This window comes from Lacerta agilis, chromosome 16 (genome assembly GCF_009819535.1).
Source record: "Lacerta agilis isolate rLacAgi1 chromosome 16, rLacAgi1.pri, whole genome shotgun sequence".
Classification (NCBI taxonomy): domain Eukaryota; kingdom Metazoa; phylum Chordata; class Lepidosauria; order Squamata; family Lacertidae; genus Lacerta; species Lacerta agilis.
In genome coordinates, this window is record NC_046327.1 from 37,206,717 (window position 1) to 37,228,309 (window position 21,593).

General features: G+C 46.3%; 1 protein-coding gene across 1 annotated transcript; it reads right to left on the reverse strand.

Moving 5' to 3' along the window:
- Window positions 1-3,360: 3,360 nt before the first annotated feature.
- LOC117061119 (extracellular matrix protein 2-like) lies at window positions 3,361-20,768 on the reverse strand. The gene is made up of 9 exons (XM_033173806.1): window positions 20,451-20,768; window positions 15,199-15,510; window positions 12,813-13,991; window positions 11,329-11,444; window positions 10,901-11,033; window positions 7,158-7,315; window positions 5,462-5,601; window positions 4,325-4,651; window positions 3,361-3,656 (listed from the first exon to the last, which is right to left on the reverse strand). The coding sequence occupies exons 1-9, from the start codon at window positions 20,647-20,649 to the stop codon at window positions 3,476-3,478; spliced, it is 2,745 nt and encodes a 914-aa protein (XP_033029697.1). The 5' UTR covers window positions 20,650-20,768; the 3' UTR covers window positions 3,361-3,475.
- Between the last annotated feature and the right edge of the window lie 825 nt (window positions 20,769-21,593).

The window sequence follows — 21,593 nt, forward strand, 5'->3', positions numbered from 1 at the left end:
TTCTCCATGTTCTCCTTGGGCGATTTCCCCTGCCTGTAACATGTCCTTGAACTTTGATAGTGCTTCTGGTTTGCCAAGACAGAGAAAAGTGTGTGTGTGTGTGTGTGTGTGTTGCAAAACCTCTCTTCATATCCAGTGTGGCAAGGGGGATCCTCACCCCTCTGCCCTCGCCCCATGTTCCTTCAGTCCCCCAATACGGCATTTCTTCTCTCAGCTGACGGTGCTCCTTTCCCTTCCCCACAGCTGGGCCCCACAAGGGACCCGTCAAGAGCAGGGAACAGTTAATGCCCAGCTTGCAGCTACAATCTCCTCCTGATCTGGATCACAACAAAGGCACTTCCTGTTTGGGGAAGGTCAGAGGGGCCAGCAGCAAATGCTGGCTTTGGCTCAGGCTCCTGCTACGCCTTCCAGTCCCCACGCCGGGTTGACCTAACAAATTGACCTCGCAAATTGGAACCAGCTTGGGAGGCTGCAGCGTAAGAGTCGAACCTCTGCCCCCGCCCCCACCCTGAGCCATTCACTGCACAGACCGAACAAGACTGTGCAGTCAGGATGGGCCTCAATGTGTCCTGCCCATGGAGAGGCTACAGTTGCTCCTTCTGAATCCATAGGGGTCCATGCATTATGAAGTGGCAGGCTGGAGGTTTAACAGATGTTGGCTCTCCTTTTTCTCCTTTGGTTTAAAGCAGTGTTTTTCAACCACTGTTCCGCGGCACACTAGTGTGCCGTGAGATGTTGCCTGGTGTGCCGTGGGAAATTACTTTATATATAGTCAATATAGGCACAGAGTTAAATTTTTTAACATTTTCTAATGGTGGTGTGCCTCGTGATTTTTTTCATGAAACAAGTGTGCCTTTGCCCAAAAAAGGTTGAAAAACACTGGTTTAAAGCAGCTGAGGTGAATGGGGGCATTTGGATTGGGGCTGCTCCTGGCCCAGAGCCTGAGGCCCAGAGCGGGGTTCCCATCCCCCCACTTTCCCTAACTCGATTTCCAGCTCTGTGATTCTGTGACGTCCCTCCTGCCAGCAGACTTGCTTCCTCCTCTCTGACATCAAGGGGAGAACCCCCTCCTCCATCCCTGGGCGTCCACTGTGCTGTCCCACTCTCTGATCCTTCTCTTTCCTCCTCTCCCGTCCAGTGCTGCCAAAACATGCCGGATCCTGATGGAGCCAAGGGATCCATACCCATGGCTTACCCAAAACAGGCTTGAGGGTCAAACGGATTGTGTCTGAAGGCCAGAGATTCTGCACCTCTTGCCATTGAGCAAGTTGAAACAAAGCTCAATCGGTAGAGCATGAGACTCTTAATCTCAGGGCCGTGGGTTTGAACAAAAACAGGGCCAAGTGGAGATGTGTTGCCATGCAAATTACATTGCTGGGGGAATGTCTTTCTCTGCTCCCACTTCCCTGGTTGGAGGCGTTGTCATCAAGGTGTCTGTGAAAGGGGACAGAAGAGGCCTTATTTGCTCTCTGTGAGAAGTGGGAAATCTCCGTGTGTCTATTGGAATGTTAATGCTGTGAATCTTCCAGTTTGTGCTCAGTCTGTATATGTGTAAATTAAACCTTCTAATCCAGGGGTCAGCAAACTTTTTCAGCAGGGGGCCGGTCCACTGTCCCTCAGACCTTGTGGGGGGCCTGACTATATTTTTTGGGGGGGGGAAATGAACAAATTCCTATGCCCCATAAATAACCCAGAGATGCATTTTAAATAAAAGGACACATTCTACTCATGTAAAAACACACTGATTCCCAGACCGTCTGTGGGCCAGATTTAGAAGGCGATTGGGCCGCATCCAGCCCCTGGGCCTTAGTTTGGGGACCCCTGTTCTAATCACAGAAATGTGACCTTCATTCTAAGGAAACCAAATCTGGGGGACATGTTGGAACTCCTGAAACCTTTTCCTGCTCAGAGATTGGGGTGCATGTAACAGTACACAACGTTTTGCAAAGGATGGTGCAGAAGTTTCAGCAGCTTCTTCATTGTCCACTGCTTTACTGGAAACCAGTTATAAACAAGCATAGTGTGGCCTTTCTCACAGGAGCATCCAGCATCTTTGTTGTTCGTGAGTTGCAGCCAAGTTGACTTTTTTACTCTTCATGAGGCATATCAGTGTTTTGAACTTTGGGTCAAGAGCATTTGTTTCGTCATATGGTTTGCAAACCACAAGCTCATCCTCTCCCTCTCAAAGGAGTCAGTGTTAACTTTAAACTTTTAAACTGTTAGGAATGATTAAGTAAGGTACAGCAGAAAACAAAACACTTGAATTAACATGTTTTAAACTATTTTTTATTTTATTTAAAGAAGGTTTTTAAATTCACAAATTGAAAGAGCAAAAACAGTTATACATAAAACAATTGTGAGAGATTTCAACATACATGAAGAAACAGAAAGTATATAGCACCAGGCATATTAATAACATTTACCACATAAAACAGAGGTGGGATAAGAGCACTGAGCTGTCTGATAGAATTTGTGATCATTTATGGTTGTTGTTGTTGTTTTAAAAAAAAACTTTTTGTCAAACTCATACACCGGAGAGAAAATGCTATCAGATTGTGAGTTTTTGCTGTGGAAAGTCTAAAGAGAGAGAGTCTGGAATGCACCCGCCTCACTCTTTATATGTAGCAGAATTTGGAGGGTTATGAGGTGGGGAAAGCCTCAGGTGGTGTCTACAATGGTTAGGGTAGGGAGAGTAGAAACAACGTCCTTGGAGATGTTGCCAGTACCACACAGATGACAAAACACAACCACCCACAACAAAACCTATTTACCCTCTGGTGCCAGATAGAAGATCTCGTTCAGGGATGTGGAATCGGGTGGCCTTCCAGGTGGCTTTGGACTCCCGTTTCCCACCAGCCTGAGCATAGCATGGCCAATGGTCAGGGATGATGGGAGTTGTAGTCCAGCAACATCTGAAGGGCCACAGGCTTCTCCACGCCTGCGCTAAAGGAACTTCTCTCAAGGCTTTTTCATAATTGCTTTGCTAAAGGTTCCTGCTAAAGGCCTTTGATTAACCGGTGGCAGCAAGCTGTCATCTCCACCTGTTGAAGAAGAGCTAAAGAGTCAGTCTGGTGCTGCAACAGAGTCAGCAAAGGAGACGGAAGCCTTGAGTTCTATAGCAGGATGACGAGAGAGGTCCAAAGATATGCTGCTGCTTTGGGGGCACCAGGTGTCTGTGTGGAATGTTGTCTGCCTAGGTATTTGCCTGGTCATCTGTGTTCACCTTTGTACATTTGTAATGTTTCCAGTACTCTCTCATCACAAAAAAACATGACTCCTTAAAAGACTGCCCCCCCTGAAGCCTCTAGTGGGGGGGAATGAAACAAGCTACAGAGAAGAGACAGGTGCCTATTTCCTGCAGCACTGTGATGTCTTGAAGAGCAATATCTCTCCCCACGCCCCCAGATTGGGACAGTGCTCGGTCCCATAGCTTGTGACCACCTCACAGCTGTTGGGAGTGATCTGCAAGGCACCTTTAGTAGTCGTCCTCTTCATTCTGTTGCGGCCGCAACACTACACTGTGGTAGGCTTTGATGCAGGAGAAGGCTGTGGGTGGGATCCGGCGGCGGTCAATCAAGTTGTTTTCCAGGTGCATCGACACAATGTTCGAGTCCTCTGCCACCCGCGTGTCACAGACAGAGTTCAGGGGGACATGCCTGCCAGGAAGAGAGACTAAGAACCCTCAGCATCATGCAGCTCTTCATATACAGTACCTTCTCTCTGCAGTACAAACAACAACCCTTAAAGGCGGCTGAGCATGACCCCCATATTACAGATGGGATTAGGAGAGGTGCTGACTGGCTCACCCAAGACAATGTAGTAGTGAGTTCATGGATAATAGGAGAATGAGATTAAAACTTCTTGGCTCACATAATTCATCTTTAAAATGAGGGTGAGAGTAGCAACGCTAGGAATCTGATTTCCCGTGTTTTATCCCAGGAGCAAAACACAGGTATTTAAAATAGTTGCCTGCGGAGCCTGGCAATAGCTGTTCTGTTGTGTGCTGGGCTGCCTGTGTGCTTGCTTGCTAATCGGTATATTTCTATACATTCAGATATTACACAAACGCCACCAGTCCCTACAGCACTGTTTCCTCCAAGCAGACTGACCGTAATGCCCTAGGATTTCTCATCGCTTGTGGATGCAAGAAGCACAAAGGAGCAAGAAGCAGAGTAGGCTCTCTTTTGGAGATGGAGAACCTGTGCCTTTCTCAGTACTGATGGACTCCCACAAGCGCCAGCCAGCATGGCCAGCGGTCAGGAATGATGCAAGCTGTAGTCCAATAACTATGCAAAGGGCCACTGTCTCCCCATCCCTGCTTTACCTGATGCGGTTGTGGCTCAGTCTCAGAACCTGCAGCCCCTTTAAGTTCAGGATGCCACGGGGAATGGCTTGGAGCTGGTTGTTGTCCAAGAGCAGCTCAGCAAGGGAGCGGTAGAGCCCCAGGAAGGAGACGGCGTGGATGCCATCGTCCCGCAGTGCATTGTGTGACAGATGCAGGAACTCCAGGCCAGGCTTCATATGGGCAAAGACGTAGCCAGGGATGCGCTCAATGCGGTTGTGATGCAGGGTCAGCTGCTTCAGGTGCCGGGGTAGAAATGAAGGCACGTGCACTAGGCGGTTGTGAGACAGGTCCAAGGCCTCCAGCTTCCTGAGGAGGAAAAACACACAAACAGCCCTTGGGGATTCCTGAGTTCCCAACAGTGGTGTCCCGGATTTCCTCCTATATACATGAATTGCTGCCATTCCCTTCTTTGGGAAAAACATTGCACTTGGGGGCATATTGTAGTTTAATATGGACTATAAACTTCCTGTATCTATGTTTTCTCTGTTGTCCATATGATAGTTACCTCCAGCCAGACCTATGACTTTATTATGAGGCATCTTGTCTTTGCTGGCTAAAGGAGTGGTTAGTATTGAAAAATACACAGGTGTTAGACTTGGAAGGACATGGCAATAAGTTTGGCTGGCATTCATATTTATGGTATGATTAAGTTAAAATGCATAAAGGTTTCATGAATCATGTTATCAGGAAGAATTTATATACAGTATGAGATAAATATAAAAATCTGTTAGAGAAAGACACCTTTGTGGCTTTCTCCCATAGAAGCTATATCAGTGAAAAAATGAAATATGAAAAACGAGTGGGCAACTTGTACAGATTTCTTAATGGATATAGATGGAGATGTTAAAATAAAAAGGTCTGGAGAAGTTAAAGGTGTAGTAACAGGTTGGTTACAATATCATCAACTTAATAAATTGTTCAAATTATATAAAAGAATCATAGATTTGTTCATCAAACCTCACAATTTGAAAGAGAACTTGAAAAAAAAATTTTTTAATGACAGTCACCTCCAAATCACTGCCTTCCCACACTTTCCCCTCCCTCAATCTGGATTTTCTCATACCCTCTCCTTTTTGGAATATCACTGGTATGAGAAAATGATGCTAAGGTACTCACGGAAGGTTTATCCAGGCACGTGGAGCAATGCGATCTTCCTGCAATTTGTTGTTGCTCAGAACCAGCACAGTTAGGTTCAGGGTTTTGTTGAGGACACTCTCAGTCACCTCCTCAATGCGATTAGAGTCGAGGTGCAGCTCCTGCAAGGGTGGGAAACTGTTGATTTAAAATTTGTCTTTTAATATGACTGCAGCTTCCACACACACCGCACAGTTGATTCCAACATCCTCCCCCCCCCCCACCTCTTCCTTGGTTCCAGTTCTGCTCAGTCCCCATCCAGCTTTGTGTGGCAAACAAAACCAGTACCTATCTCACACAACCCATCCACCTCTAAAACAACAACATACAGAAGAACTCCAGAATGAGACAAGTTAAATGGGGCTGGACTGGAGACAGACAGTCATTTTTAAAGAGAGATGAAGGTGGTATCACAGGAGCATAGGGAAATAACGCTGCTGGACCAGCCCTAGTTCAGCATCCTGTTTCACACAATGGCCAACCAGGTGGCTCTGGGAAGTCCACAAGGAAATGAGGGCTTGCTTGACAGGGAGGCTTTGCACCATAAGACATACGGAGATTTCCCCTTACTTTTTAGGAGGGGGGAAGTGCGTCTTATGGTGCGAAAAATACGGTAATTGGCATCCTTAAACCTAGGTTATGGGCACAACAATGGAATGTCTAGGCACACTTTTTATAACAAGAATACAAAGCTGGAAATGAATGAACTGCAGCTAAAATATTGTGTTCATTTTTCACATGGTCTAGTCCTTCCCCTGCCCATCCCCTAATATTCTTAAGAGGGTCTCTTCTCTAGTCTTCAGAGAGTAGCTGGAAGTGGAGAGGCAGAAAAAGCACCTCCTTTCCTTTCACTCTGCAGTTTTAATCTTAGGTGCAGTACTGTGCCCAGTATTTGGCTGATTTGGATGGTGGTGGTGCTGCCCTGAGCAGACAATGCAGACATCACTGGCCCACTTGAGAGCTTCTTTCTCTATCCTGGCTGCTGCCCAGAGGAGAAGTGGCGCCCGGTGAGAGCTCCGCAGCACACTCCACTAGCCTGGCTAGTGACCTTCCGGGGTGGAGCGGGTGGGAGAGACCAACAGACAGACCAGTTTGTCCTGGAGGGGGTCTAAAATAATCACAGCTTAAAACACACGTGTTAAGGGGAGGCGTGAATAGTATGTTTAAGTTGAAAAATGACAGTGGGTAGATCAAGCACAGGCAAACTCGGCCCTCCAGATGTTTTGGGACTACAACTCCCATCATCCCTAGATAACACGACCAGTGGTCAGGGATGATGGGAACTGTAGTCTCAAAACATCTGGAGGGCTGAGTTTGCCTATGCCTGGCGTAGATCACTGCCCATTTTTGATACTGGGTAGTAGATTGCAACCTATTTGAAGTTTGACATGTCTGCTGTACGGTATTCCTTTCGAAACGGAAAATAATATAGAGCAACTGACTTTCAGGGTTGGTGTGTTGTGCGACAAGCACACAGAGTGCAACGAGGTTGAGTGTTGGGGGGAGGCTCTGTTAATTTCATTGTACACAGGTTGTACATTGACAATAAAGGTATTATTATTAAATCTCATACATCATTTTATACCCCTTGACCTACCAGGTTTGGCTCCTGGTTCAGCTGACCGCCCCGTGGTTAGGGTCTGGTCCTGTTACAAAGAACAACCCCTGCTGTGCTCACCTGCAAGGAGGCAGGCAAACCTGACGGGATGGCTCGAAAGCGGTTCCGATCCAGTCGCAGGTAGATGAGTCTGCTCAGGGGCTTGAAAGTGGTGGGGAGAACGTTCCCATCATGCAGCTCATTTGCCTCCAGCTCCAGGGTGAGCAGCTTGAAGAGGCCTGCACAGAGGAGAGATGAATCCATGAATGCCCCCTGACCACTTCCAGCCAACCTGCTTATTGAGCTTATTCATCCTGATGATGTTTGTCACAAAGTTTGTGGGAACGTTATATGGTGGCAGCTATTTATTAAGCATTTGTTCTTATTTCTTTGCAGGGAGGTTATATGATGCTGCATCAAGCATATCCCACACTTTCTGGGGCATTTCCCTGTCCAATTGATTGATTGATTTTCAAAATATAAAACAGCATGTTCCCCCCGCAACTACAATAAAGAAACTTCCCTGTTCCTTCCCATCACGTTTCCTTGCTGCAGAAAGCCCAGGTTTTTAGGGGGGGGGGAGGATAGTTTTGTTGCACAAGACCACTGAAGCCATTTTAATTGTGCAGTATAAATTTGCTGCTATGCCATTTAATTCTACCTGCAAAAATAACAACACTCTGGATGTGCCATCACAGCGCTGTGGAGGAATTAATTCTTTGAAGGCTCATGTATGAGATGAGAAGGGGGGCTCCCCAAATGTATTAGAAAATGACATTCAGAAATCCATCCAGTGCTGGAAGAATTATACTGGGACAGGCAGAGCACCCCTTAAGGAAATGCACTAATCTCACTCCCTGAATTCCTCCAGTTTTAACCAAATCATGCCCTCCATAGCCTTTGAAAAACAGCTGCAAAGGAGGACCTCACAGAAGCTAAGAGGGCTAACCCCCCCACTAAAATACAGGACTGATATGCAGGTCAATATACATTTGAATATGGGTCAAATATTCCCCTCTCTGCCCACCCCCACCCTGCCTCCCATTACCAGCCTTGCTCTTACGCTCTTTGTCTTTTTGCTGACATGAAGGGATTTAGCAAAGAATGGAGAAAGCTTCACCTGCCAAATTTCTGCCTCCCCAGGGTGCTTCGAAAGACACAGGGACAACAACAGATTAACAGGGGAGAAATATATTGGCAACACAGCTATCAGAATCCCCCAATTGTTAAGGAACAAAAGTTTCAAATTATATAAAATTAATACACGTAAACATATTAGCCCAGTTTTTACATTTCCTTTCAGTTTCCACTGCTGGAACGCTCTCAGGATGGACAGGGTAGAAACAAGGGGCCTCTGTTAGCAGCAGAACTTGCTCCCAGGAGGCCCAGTGTGTATCCCAGCTTCCTGTTTAGCCCCATTTATCAGCTGCTAACAAACTTCTCAGGAACCAACCCACACACATCCAGCACTGGGCAATTACAGAAACAGAAAGAAGCCAGACCAGTAATAGCAGGCTTCCTGGCTTCCAAACTGATGGAAGATCATACCGATATTGGAAATACCATAATGTGTCTGCATGAACACGGTGCACTACACTCAGTAGAGCGCTGACTTTGTCAAAGGACAATGGAGGGGGCAACATACCTAGATTTGCCTTTGTAGTAGTGATCCATGAGATTTGTTTATGTGAGCGATCTCTTTTTGCTACTGTTGTCTACTTTCAATGTGTCTGGGCAATAGTTTCAGGTCATTTAGACACATGGATGCTGTTAGCGAAATGAGGTCACTTGGAATCGCCGGGTATCCCATTATGTAATTGTTCCACTGTGCATCTTGATAACATGTGTGTGCGCACTGTGTAGGTCTGTGGCAGACAACGTTATCTGCAGGGTAATTTGCCCATAAAGGTTTACAATCATCTCTCCTCAGAAGTTGTCTTGGAAGACAATGGAGTGTGCCTCCAGGGGGGGAGCCAAACTGCCTGAGAATCACATTGCCTGAAGTCCAAACAAAATTAAAAAAAAATTCCTTCCAGTAGCACCTTAGAGACCAACTAAGTTTGTTATTGGTATGAGCTTTCGTGTGCATGCACACTTCTTCAGATGCACACGAAAGCTCATACCAAAAACAAACTTAGTTGGTCTCTAAGGTGCTACTGGAAGGAATTTTTTTATTTTTTTTTATTTTTTTATTTTTTTTTGACTATGGCAGACCAACACGGCTACCTACCTGTACCTGTAACTATTGCCTGAAGTGACCTCCCAGGGGTGCAAGCCTGGTCAGTGTGTCTAGAGGTCCTGGGCTGCCCAGATGACAAGCCCCTCCCCCTCTTGGCCTCACCAAAGGAAAGCAGAGAAATGAGTCTGGCACCAGCTTGGCTGCAGGAGTTGCCAGAAACAACGTGTACAAAACGGCATCCAACTGTCTTAGAAACTCCACTCCAGATTTGTGTAGGATTTGCTCCTTAGCCTTTTCTTCCCCTGAATATGTTCCACAAGGCAGCAGGGGGGCAAAGGGAAATAAGAATGTGCCCTAGGACTCTGGAGACTAGGATTCAAATTCCCACACAGCCGCAGAATTCATGTTGGGCAGTCACTATCATTCAGCCTAACCTACTTCGCAGGGTTGTTGTGAAGCTAAAATGGGTGGGGGAGAACTTTGTATGCTGTCTTGGATTCCCTGGCGGCAAGGTGGCCTATAAGTGTAGTAAATCATAAGCAAAGGAATGAATTCTTAACATCTTATTAAGTGGTTGCCATAGCTCTAAAAAGGTAAAGGGACCTGTGACCATTAGGTCCAGTCGTGTCCGACTCTGGGGTTGCGGCACTCATCTCGCGTTACTAGCCGAGGGAGTCAGCGTACAGCTTCCGGGTCATGTGGCCAGCATGACAAAGTCGCTTCTGGTGAAACGCCGTTTATCTTCCCGCCAGAGCGGTACCTATTTATCTACTTGCACTGGCATGCTTTCGAACTGCTAGGTGGGCAGGAGCAGGGACCGAGCAACGGGAGCTCACCCCGTCGCGGGGATTCAAACCGCCGACCTTCTGATCAGCAAGCCCTAGGCTTTGTGGTTTAAGCCACAGCGCCACCAGCGTCCTGCCTAAAATGTGGAGATCATAAAACAGGGTGGCTGTAATCACCACCACAATCTTAAATATTAACAGTGGCTATTCTACAGAAATGCCCACAAGCAACCTTCTCCAAGAGACCTTTGGCCAATTAAACTATCTGTGGCCTTTTAAGTTGTGTATATGGGGTACTGTTTTCATTTCTTACTATGGTATGTATTTTTTGTGTTTTTATATTGTAAACTACCCTGTGACCTTCAGGTTAAGGGCAGTATAGAAATTTAATAAATAATAATATAATAATGATATTATTTCCATGTCTCAGTGCAATTCTCTTTGCTATGGAAAATGTAAGATTTTTTTTTCTAATGACAAAGGGCTTCTCCACACTTCCATTTGTCCCATTCCTAGAAACCATGGGGGGGGGGGGTCTGAGCAGTTTTCCATTTGCCCCACTCCTTCCCCAGGGAAAACCTGAACTTTAGTGCTAAATCGGAGCAAACGTCAGTCCTAAGAAAACCTGAATTACTGTTTGTTCTGATTGAGTGTTAAAGAGCACCTTTCCCTGAGGAAAGAAGCATGACAGTAGGAAGTTTAGACGGGCCCTTAGGTATGTATGCTAGAGTTTCACAAATCTATAGGGAACGTGACTTAATAGGGTGCTGCCTTGTGTTTACAAAAATTCCGGCACCTAGGAATGAGGGCCTCTGATCATATGCAGAATACACACACACATCCAAGGAAGTGACCCCTACCTCGGAAGTTGTGTCTCTGCAGCCCTTCTAAATTATTGTCATTCATCTTTAGCTCTTGTAGTGAACTGGGCAAAGCTGGGACTACAGTGAGGCGGTTCCCATCCAGATTCAGGCGCTTCAGCTTGGTGAGATTCTGCATGGAAGAAGAAAGGTACTGATGGGGTTGTGATCATGTTCAATAGTCATCAAGAAATAATTCAAGTATTATTGTCTTGCAAATGGGCAAATTATAGAGCAATGGCGCAACACATTCTATGCATGTGCAGTCCTAGTTTCAGGATCTCCTTTAATTGAAGAAGTTAGGAGTAATTGATCTCCAAAGGTGCCTATGATAATCTATTTCCCCCTCAGTCCCCCCCATAAATGGACTTCCCTCTTTGCTTCTGAACCTCCCTTCATAGCAAAAGGTATTTCCTGTCTCCACTCACCTTGAAAGCTTCTGGGTGCAGGCCTGCAGAATCCAGCTTGTTCTTGCTGAGATCCAGCCATTCTAGATTGGGCAGCCCCAAGAAAATCCCAGCTGGGACATGTGTGATCTCATTCTCTGGGAAGCATAAAGGAAGGAAGGTGAGAGGTGCAAAAGCAGTTACAGGGAAGATCACGCTCTGGGCCTTGTCATGGCAACTCTGAAAGCCCAGCTCAGACATCTCATTCTGTTCCTCCAATCCTTTTTTTTAAAAAAAATCAATTTTATTAAAGGTTTTCAAACTAATATTCTATAAAATTCCAACTAAACTAAAGAGAATAATAGAAAACAATTTGTGAATATATAACCACTATTCAAAGTATCTAACATATGTACTCCTGTTTTTTGTTTTTTCATTCTGCATGATTGTCTTTTCTCAAAATTCCCTCCCACACCTCCAACCATCATATTTTGCCATTCAAGAGATCCTCATAACCATTTTTTTCTTTTTAATTATCTTCTAGTGTCCTAAATTAGTATTTCACCGGCTCCTTGTGATATGTTTTTCTTTAGGGGTTCCATCAAATCTCAGTAACGTATTTGTCCATGTTAGTCTATAGTTATTTGCCTGTTAAATCACCCTTATGTTCCATCCTCATAGTCTCTTTTCCTTCTTTTCCCTCCTCATAACCATGGTTTGAATGACTTGAAACCTGTGCTCCCACTTCCTGTGCACCAATTCCCTCCTCCAGTCTCTGCTTCCCAGTACCACAAGTTTGCAGGCAAACTATGGTTAGTGCTAACCTCCAAACCACTGTGATACATTGATGGGCCCCTAAAGAATTTGTCTGTACTGTATTTGGGTTCCTGTCAGAGCAAAAGTCATGGTATTGATCCCAGCAGCAGCACACAAACCTTTTGGGAATTCCAGCTCTAGCTGGCTTCTATCCACCACACAGACATTTGGAAAATGGGGAGAAAGGGCGCTTCCAAATTGGTGTTTGGATGCAAGTGCATTCTGCAACATGTTCTCACACAATTACAGTGGTAGGATTGTTTCTGCTTTATTTTTTGTTCTGCGATGCTTCCCCAATGCTAACACATTATTGCTCTCCGGAGGGGCTACAGTGCAACAAAGCAAGAGAGAAAACACCCCAAAACATCTGTGGTATGAAAAGTTAAAAGGATTTCAGCAGGAAGTTATAGGGTATGCACTGATTGGAAATTAAACAGTCTGATCACCCCAAAACTTTGGAGGCACAAATAGTATTGAAAGCAGGATCATTAATAATGAGCGCACAACAGAGTACCGACTGAACAAGGCTGCAATCCTATACACATTTACCTGGGAGTAAGTCCTACTGAGCTCAGTAGGGTTTACTTCTGAGTAGACATGTATAGGTTTGCACGATAAGACAGTTATTGGACCCAGAAGAGAGTTTACACTGGGAATGAGGTGAGGAAAGAGAAGCTGGAGAGGCACAGGTGGGTGAAGAAGATATTCACCTGCCAGGTAGAGGGTTCTGAGCGCAGCGTCACTCAGCCTGGGCACGTGTTTCAGGCGAGCATTGCCACAAGCGATGGCATGTTCAGAAAGCAAGCAGGTCACAGGCAAGGATGGCATTATGGGCTCATCTCTTTCCTTTGGCATGGCAGGTTGCCATTTTGGTGTGCCTCCTGCTCTGAAGACATTTTTATGAGATACGTTTTGTTCTTTCACAGCCACAGTTTGGGTGATGTTTCTGAAGGGGACACCAGGCAGATTCCTTGCTCGTGCCTGTCCACCTTTCCTGTGCAGGATGCCATGTTCTGCCCCTGCCAGTGACCGACTGACATTTCTGCGGGAAGAACTGGAGTCTTTCCTTGGCAATGCCCAACTGGCATTCTGGTGAGAAGGTCTGTGCTCCTTGTTTACCTCTGCCCAACTGATATTCCTTTGCTGGGAGCCATCCTGCTTCCCTGGCAATGCCTGGCTGGCATTCCTGTGAGAAAATCTGGGTTTTTCCTGTGGCACTGCCTGGCTGACATTCTTATGGGTAAGGGTGGGCTCCTTCCTGACCTCAACCCAGCTGGTATTCCTATTTGGGGCGATGAGTCTTTTCCCTGACTGTGCCTGGCTAGCATTTATGTGAACAACTCTGAGCCGCTTATTCATCTGTGCCTGGCTGGCATTTCTCTGGGAGATGCCCTGCTTTTGCCTTGTCAGTGACCAACTGGTGTTTGCCGACGGAATGCCATGTTCTTTCTCTGATTGCGCCTTGCTGGCCTTTTTGGGGAGAAGAAGCCTGGGCTCTTTCACTCCCTGGGCCTGAGTGCCATTCCTAGTGAGGGCACTATACTCTTTGCGCATTGGGGTGTGACTGGCATTTCTGAAGAGGGGGCCATGGTCCTTTCTTGATGCTGGCCTGCTGGTATTCCTGTGGGGAGAGATGTTCTCCTTCTGCAGCAGTGCCCGACTGGCATTGCTTTGGAGCTTTCTGGGCTCCTTTCCTTCTTTTGCCTTGCCAGTATTTTTGTGGGTAGGACTAGAGAGTGCCTGGCTCTCATTTCCATGCCAAGGGCCTGGCACTTTTCCTATCTGTATCCGAGTGCTATTCCTATATGTGACGGCGTATTCCTTTCTTGCCTTTGCCTTCTGTGGAGCAACAGGTTCCCTCACTGATGTTTTCTCTACATGGATCAAACCTGTAGAGACAAGAGATGCACAATGAAAGGCAAAGCAGACTAAGACAATTTGGCACCTACATGACCCATCTCCGCTCCGCCCCCCACCTAACAGGGGGCCCAATACCTAATTAACAGTCCTTGATTAACTTGGGCACCATTGACCAGGAAGTTGCCCTGCACAAAGACAGCATGGCTCTCTCTCTCTCTCTCTTGCCCAGCTGTTCATTCAAACAGGGAGCCATGGGTTAGATCCGTCTTCCACTCAGCCACATGTGTTGAACTCCACTATCAGATGCAGGTGCCAAGTCTGTTGGAAGAGGCCTTCTGCATGCCACCATTTTACATTTCCCACAGGGCAACACTAGGTTGATGGTAGCTAAAAATGGCAACTTGCAGCTCCCCACGACTGTTACCAAATAAACACCATTGATAGAGGAAGCGTCCCAATGGAGTGCACTTCTCTGGGGGTCCCAACAGCCTGGGCATCAACCTTACCTGTATTAACTGTACAGTTAACCTCCACGGAGATTAGTGTGGGGTGTTAGCATCCAAACTGCATATGTCAAGGGTTGATGTTTGAAAGGGCTGTAGGACCCTGTGATTTCCATTGGTTCTGTTATTCACAGTATTGTGAGTCTTAGCAGTCAGAGCAGTAGGTGTGTTGTGTTGTGCTGTTGTCTGCCTTGGAGTCAGAGTATCATCAGTCTGTAAATGTTTGTTAGTCTGCAACAGCTTACCGGTAATCTAGGTGAGATGTTTACAGCCACCTGCATTGTATATTTAATCTGAAACTGCAAGTACACTAAGTAAAAGTCCTATGTTCTTTAAACTTTAAAAGAGAGTGTATTGTGTAGTTTTTATAGGAGAGAAGAGAGAACTAAAGAGTCAAACAAGCCCAGGGCTGCCTTCTGTATACTCTGCAACTGGGAGCTTACAAGTCTAATTCCCACAATTAGAAGTGGTTTGTTAAGGGCACTAAGTATAGTAGCTCTGTGCGGGGTGAACTATAGTTCCCAGGACTCTTTGCAGGGTGTGAATGCTCTAAATGTATGCTGCACACACAAGCTTACTCAGAAGTAAGGCCCACTGAGTTTAGCAGGACTTACTTCCTAATAAGCATGCTTGGAATTGCAGCCTAAAACTGGTAGGCAAGCTTAAAAATGAAACTAGTCCAAACTTATTCACAGGCTGGCCTTCATCCCTTTATTCCCACTCTTGTTCATACCTTTCTGAGGGTACATACTGCCTGCCTGGGCCAGGCTGAGGTTTGTCGCAGGGGCAGCGGATTCTGGTTTTGCACCCATGCTGCTGCTGGCAGCCTCTGCTCTCTTTGTGCCCAACACCTTCTTTCCAAATTTGGACAACTTCTTCTTTGGTACACCTCCCTGTCCCAGATTTTGGCCATTCAGGTAGTTGGGGGGTGCTGCCTCCTTCCTCCTCAAGACACTGTTCTTCAGGACCGAAGGCTTTTCACCTTTCTGGGGCAAGCTCTTTTCTCCTGCGACACTCTCCACATTGGCTACAGATTTGAGGGTCCCTGCAAATTTCAGAGGGGAAACAGAAACCATGACACCTCGCTTATTTACTTAGGATTTTAAAAATGCACATCTTTCCTGCCTATGTAATAGTCAGCTTCTAAAATTATGCCTCATCAGAGTCACCAGGAAACAGGACCTAAGTATGCATATTATGCTAATTAAGCAGATAGGATCGGATTTGCCCCCTAAGGCCTGGGATCATTAGGGGCAAGAAGTGGTGTCCCTGAGGGCATTTCCTTTCTCCTCCCATGTGTGTCAGTGGCTGCCAATAAGTCCTACCGGAAAAATCAATGCGCTTCCCTTGGGAGTACTGCAGCCGGATGGTAAAACCTGACCCTGGGTCCTAATGTGATGAGGGGCGCAGGGCTCATCCAGGCTTCCTTTGGCACCCTGCTTTCCAGGCACAGGTCCGGGCTTTAAAGTTCCCTGACCAAGCAGTTTTGTGTTTGCCCTGGGAAAGCCCACATTTTACTGCTGAATTGGAGCAAGTGACCACCTGTGGAAAACCTGATTACCATTTGCACCGTCGATTCAGTGGTAAAATGCAGGTATTCCCGGGGAAAACGCTGAGACAAAATATAAAATGCTTGGACATGAAGCTTTAAAAGCCTGGACCTGCTGCTAGGAACTCTCTACAAAAGGAAGTCTGTGTGAGCGAGTCCCCGGAGAAAATATTTTCTCTCTCTGGGCACTTCCAGGTGGCCGATTGTTTTGGGTGGTCTCACACAAACAAACCCACTTCCCCAAAAGATCATAATTTCTTTGATAAGGAATGTGGCAGGAAAATGCACAGGGAAGCGTGTGATAGCACTTGCTCTGATGCAACCTCATCAAACCTCCCTGGAAACAGACCAGGATGAATGTTCAGTAAACAGGCTGTTCCAGGAGCAACCTCTCTTTCTACCTCTCTCACAACACTGGGACCAAGGGTCATCCAATAAAGCAGAATAACGGGAGATTCAGGACAGCCAAAACTATTCACACTGTGCATAGTTAAAACTTCCCACAATACGTGGTGATGACTATTAACCTGGATGGCTTCGGAAGAGAATTAGGCTTATTCCTGGAGAATAACTCTGTCCGTCCAAACCAGCCACTGGGAGAAGGCTGCTGTACTGTATTGCCTTTATGTCTGGCTTGTTGACTTCCTAGGAGGCATCTCACTGTCCACTGTGGGAAACAGGATGCTGGATCGGATCGGAATCTAGAGGCTAGACAAGATAGAATCGAGGTGGCCGTGCTTTAAATGCATAGTGCCGATGTAGACATTCCTTCGATATTCACAGCTTCTTGGTTCTCCAAGTGGTAGGGAGTTCCAAGGACAGCCGTGCACACAGCTAATTTCCTTATGCAGAAGGTGAATACTTGAGATTGATAGCATTTCTGTGACAATGTGTTAGTTACATGTATACAGTTTGAGCTTGTGGGAACAAGCAAGGGCTCCAAACAGAGTTTGGGAAACCTATTTATTGAAAGTTCATCCTGAGGTTAGTTAGTTTGCCACTGAGCATTTGTCTTGCATTCCTCCTCATTTGCTATTAGTCATTTTTTCAGCCCACACTTTTCAGTGCACTTCTCCACCATGTCTCAAACAGCAAGAAGGCCAGATTAACAGAATACCTCTTTTCCCACCCCACCCCACCCCAATTTCTGGCTACATTTTAACCACTACGTTTTTCCTGGTGCATACACTCTTTCACATTGGTATACAGTACATAGACATATACGCAGACAGGACACTGATCTCAACTTCCAGCATGGCTGGTAAGATGTGTCTAGTACTTAGTAGCCAGCAGAAAGGGAGTCTCTCGGCTCGCGCCTCTCTTTTTGAAAGGGAGCCCCCGGCCACGCCCCCAGCCGGCTGATTGGCCGGATGCCTGCTGACGTGGCCGGGGACTCCCTAAGCTGCGAGGGACAAAGTCCCCCGCCCACAGGAAGTGGGGAAGAGCGGCTCTGCGGTCCACCGCAACTCCTCCCCACCCGGAAGTGGAGCGGATCTATCACAAACCATAAATGCTAATTTAAGCAAGCATCCTCTAGGAGTCAGAGCCCCTTTTAATCCCATTGCAATACTTTTATGTCCACTTCCCTCTACACTGCACACCTCAATGCTGTCCTTAAATTCTATTTTGGAAACTTCAGCTGGTGTAGAATTCTGCAACCCAGTTGATTTCTGGGGTCGGGTGCAGTTACTCCAGTTTTTGCTATCTGCACTGGCTTCTTGCTCGCTTTGGGGCACAATCAGGACCAGCCTTACCAAGTGGATTAGAACGGTCCATATAATATTAATTTATTCTATTCTCTCCATGGAGCTACTGCAGTCTGGGTCAAGTCGATCCTGGGTGAAGCATAACATGATGAATGCTGCGACTTGGTTTGCTGTGCACATCAACAGAATATTTTCTGCTGATTCTTGGGGCTATCCATCAAAAAATCTGGGTCAGCTCTTGCCAGAGGACACATACACAAGGCCACACTTTTTTGACTTTGAATGAATGACTGCTGAATCACAACTGCTCTTTAAGGCTGTATTTCTAAGCTGATTTGCTGCCGGAGTCCTTTAGAACTGCTAACTGCCAAGAATTGCCTTTCCATATTAACTGGAAGTGGAATTAAAGCAGAAGTTCTGCATAGCATTATAGTGGTATTAGTTTGTGGGTGCCTTGACTCCCCTAAACTCCTGGGTCTGGTGGGTCTTGGAGTTTGATCAATGCTTGGAGTATGAAGATGGGCTGCCAGGTGTTGAAATGAGCAGTGTGAAAATACAGGCCAGCCTGATTATGGTCTCTAAGTATGAGTCCTTAGCAGGGAACAAGGACAGGGGGGACAAGCCAGCAGCCAGCAAATGGGTGGAGGGAGCCCTGCCCTGGGCTCCGGGTAGTTAGCAGAAGACAATGCCAGAGTTTTTAGGAGGAAGAAGTTTCAGGATTGCAGTTGGGTATGATGTAAGGAGGAGGAAATAGAGTTGCAATTTGCTGAGGGAAGTCAGAGCACAACGTGAGCTGACAGTTTGAATCTGAGGCTGCAGGAATGGGAGACACAAAACCCTCCTGGAGTATTATGCTGGGAGCCCCTCCATCGGAGGCTCAGACTGTATATGTGGGTAAATAAACCATATCTCATAAAGACACCACAGTCTCTGTACCTGGAGCCTGAAATCTAACTCCGCTCAGAGATTGGGGTGGCATGTAACAATATTATACCATTGGTAAACAATATATACCATAGCTAAAATCTTTTTATAATGTTTGCTGGAAAACAAGTTTTAGTCAGAAAAAGTCCTTGCCCATGTAAAATGAAAATCGTGCCCATGTTATTTTTTTCCGTTGACTGGAGGATTGTTGGTGATTGAATAACCTCCATTAATTGTCCCCGTTGCCGTTTCTTTTCCTGCTTGATAGAGAGGCTTTGATTACTGGTTTTCTTGCTCTTTTACTTTTTTATTTTATAATATTTATTTATTTATTTATTTATTTATTTATTTATTTATTTCCCGCCCATCTGGCTACTCTGGACAGCTTCCAACAAATATTAAAATACAGTAATGCATCAAACATTAAAAGCTTCCTAAACAGGTGTCTTCTAAAGACTGGTAGTTGTTGTTCTCTTTGACATCTGGTGGGAGGGTGTTCCACAGGGCGGGTGCCACTACTGAGAAGGCCCTCTGCCTGCTTCCCTTTTTTATATTATTATTTTTTATACTAAACAGTTTTATTTTACTATTATATTTTTTAAAACAAAAACAAAAACCAAGTACAGGTACTTAAAGACGACCACCACATCCATGAACAGAACACGACACTGGGCAACTAACAGTCTAAACCTATTTACTTTGATGTCCATCTTACAGAGTCTAAAGCGTGTGTCGGATTGCAGCCTAAGAGATGTTATTCAGCAGTAACCCTCCAGATAGAATAAACAGGAAGCAATAATATGGGGAAGACCTGCAAACAGGAACTTTAAAGCTGCAGTAGTCCTGAAAAGCTTCAACAGTCTGTGGAGACAACCCCCCAAAACACACACATATACCAAGACTGCTAATTACAGGAGAATAACACAGAAACCAATGGACTAAAAGGATTTGACAACAATGTAATTTCTTTTCTCCATTAAAGGTATGTGAACAAAGGGTGGCAATTTCAGATACCAGTGTGAAAGTAACCATAAATGTTGAGCAGAGGCTAGATCCATGCATAAATGTATAGTGAAAAAATGTGGGGAAATGTGTGTCCTTTTACCCCAGGAAAAACAACTGATGGCTTAAGGAACATATTTGTCCCCAGATGTTTGTTATCTGGGCCCTAGATTACATTTTGGTTTGCCTGGGGCTCATTAGCATAGCCAAAGCCAAGAGGCCAATGCTCACCTGCAGTTTTGCCAAATGGCTCCAGCTGCTGCCAAACGCCACTTGCTAAGGGGCTTATTCTCACATGGCAGCGCAATGTACACACATTCAAATTCATGGTCCACAACATCATTTACAGCATATGCAATACTACAAATGGCGTTCCTTCCCACCAATCCCTACCTCTCCAGCATGTGCAGCCACGCTCCAAGCAAAAGCAGCTTGTGGGAACGTTTTCTTTTGGTTTTGCATCCTCCAGTTCGGGCAACAGGGTAAGATTCTAGCTGAGCCTGTCTGCAAAATCCCAGCTGCATGTGGGACAACTCTTATTCTTAAATGTGGGCAGGATGGACGGGGCAAGACAAACAGGGCACAAAGTACTGAAGCTGAGCTTCCCTTCTTCAAAGTTGCCTTTTTTCCGCTAGTGTCCACAGGGGTGAGAGACTGTATCAGTTTGGCACATTTCACTATTTTGTGGTAGTCTGCACGGCTTCCCGCTTCATGTCGCCCACTGCTTCACTTTCCAGCCACGCCCCTTTGGAAGCCCCTCCCTTATGCAGCTCCATCACCCGCACGGCCTTCCCCCTGACTCACCTTCCGCCACACCCTTCCCCAAGACGAGCTCGCTTGCTGCCTGCTGCTTTCGTCGCTTCCCGGGATGGGCTGGCACATCTAGGGCAGGAGAGGATGAGGAACTCAAGCCCTTGCTTGGGCTTTCAGGTTTTTTCCTGGCAGCCCAGCCAAGGGGAGCCCACAGAGCCAAGGCAAAGAGAGCGGGGAGAAGGAGCTTCATGTTTCCTCTGCCTTCCAGTCTGCAAGGCTGCTGAGCTCCAGGCTGGTTTCACCACTCGGCGCATATTCCTGCACAGGGAGAGGTTTATATTCTTCATCCCCACAACTCTGACGATGGGGAGGAAGAGGGAGGGAGGGAGGGAAAAGCAGGGCTTTGACTGGAGCAAATGGAGGGAAAGCTCTGGCAGTACCAAGGGGGCTCTGGCAGTTAATGTCCGTTGGGGGAGCCGGCTCACCTAAGACAGAGGAGTTTGTCTATTAGCACCTGGCCAGGCTCCGAGGTCTCACTCCAATGAATGGCACTTCTGTGCATGCACACAACCAGCTACTGTGCAGAAACCGTGAACTGCTCTTGTTAGAGAAGGAGATTTGACGCCTTCGGGGCCTAGCTGGCCCATCCCAGCACACTGCCAGGTCTGTGACTACAGAAACCAGCATCCGTCTGGTGGAGGGGCATGGGGTTTTGCTGGCTGGTGATACAGCAGAGGGCCCTACAGGGGTCCAATTTGGTCTCGGGGGATTTGGGCAGGTTGTGAAGCTTCCCTTGAATGAGCCCTTTGTTTGGGGGCACCATAACGCTTAGAATTGCCACTGTATCTCTCAAAGCAATGGCTTCCAAGCTGCCTTCTCTGGGGTATCTTGGAGTTTCCTCCTCTGAAGCTTACCAGTCTCACCTCAGTTACAAACTGACAAGTTTACCACAGCCTGCTCAGGTCACCACGACTTCCCCTGCAATACCTAGTCCCGAGGGGTGGGGTGGGTGTTTAAAATAATTTGCAACCACTGATCTTGAGAAGATTCCAGGGTGGTGTACAGAACTGTTAATAAAACTGTTCACACAACAAAGGAATACAATCTTCTTTATTAAAAAAAAAATCACACAACAACAACAACAACAACAACAATTACTATATAATTTGGGAAATGTTTGTCCAGTATTGTTGC

What these genes read in the sequence shown, in the direction of transcription:
- LOC117061119 (XM_033173806.1), bottom strand. Translation starts at nt 20,649, where the DNA reads ATGAAGCTCCTTCTCCCCGCTCTCTTTGCCTTGGCTCTGTGGGCTCCC. An exon ending in GGGGAAGGGTGTGGCGGAAG is followed by an intron (nt 15,511 to 20,450) that starts GTGAGTCAGGGG and finishes TGAAATTTGCAG; the next exon opens with GGACCCTCAAATCTGTAGCC. An exon ending in CTGAGCCACAACCGCATCAG is followed by an intron (nt 3,657 to 4,324) that starts GTAAAGCAGGGA and finishes TCTTCCTGGCAG; the next exon opens with GCATGTCCCCCTGAACTCTG.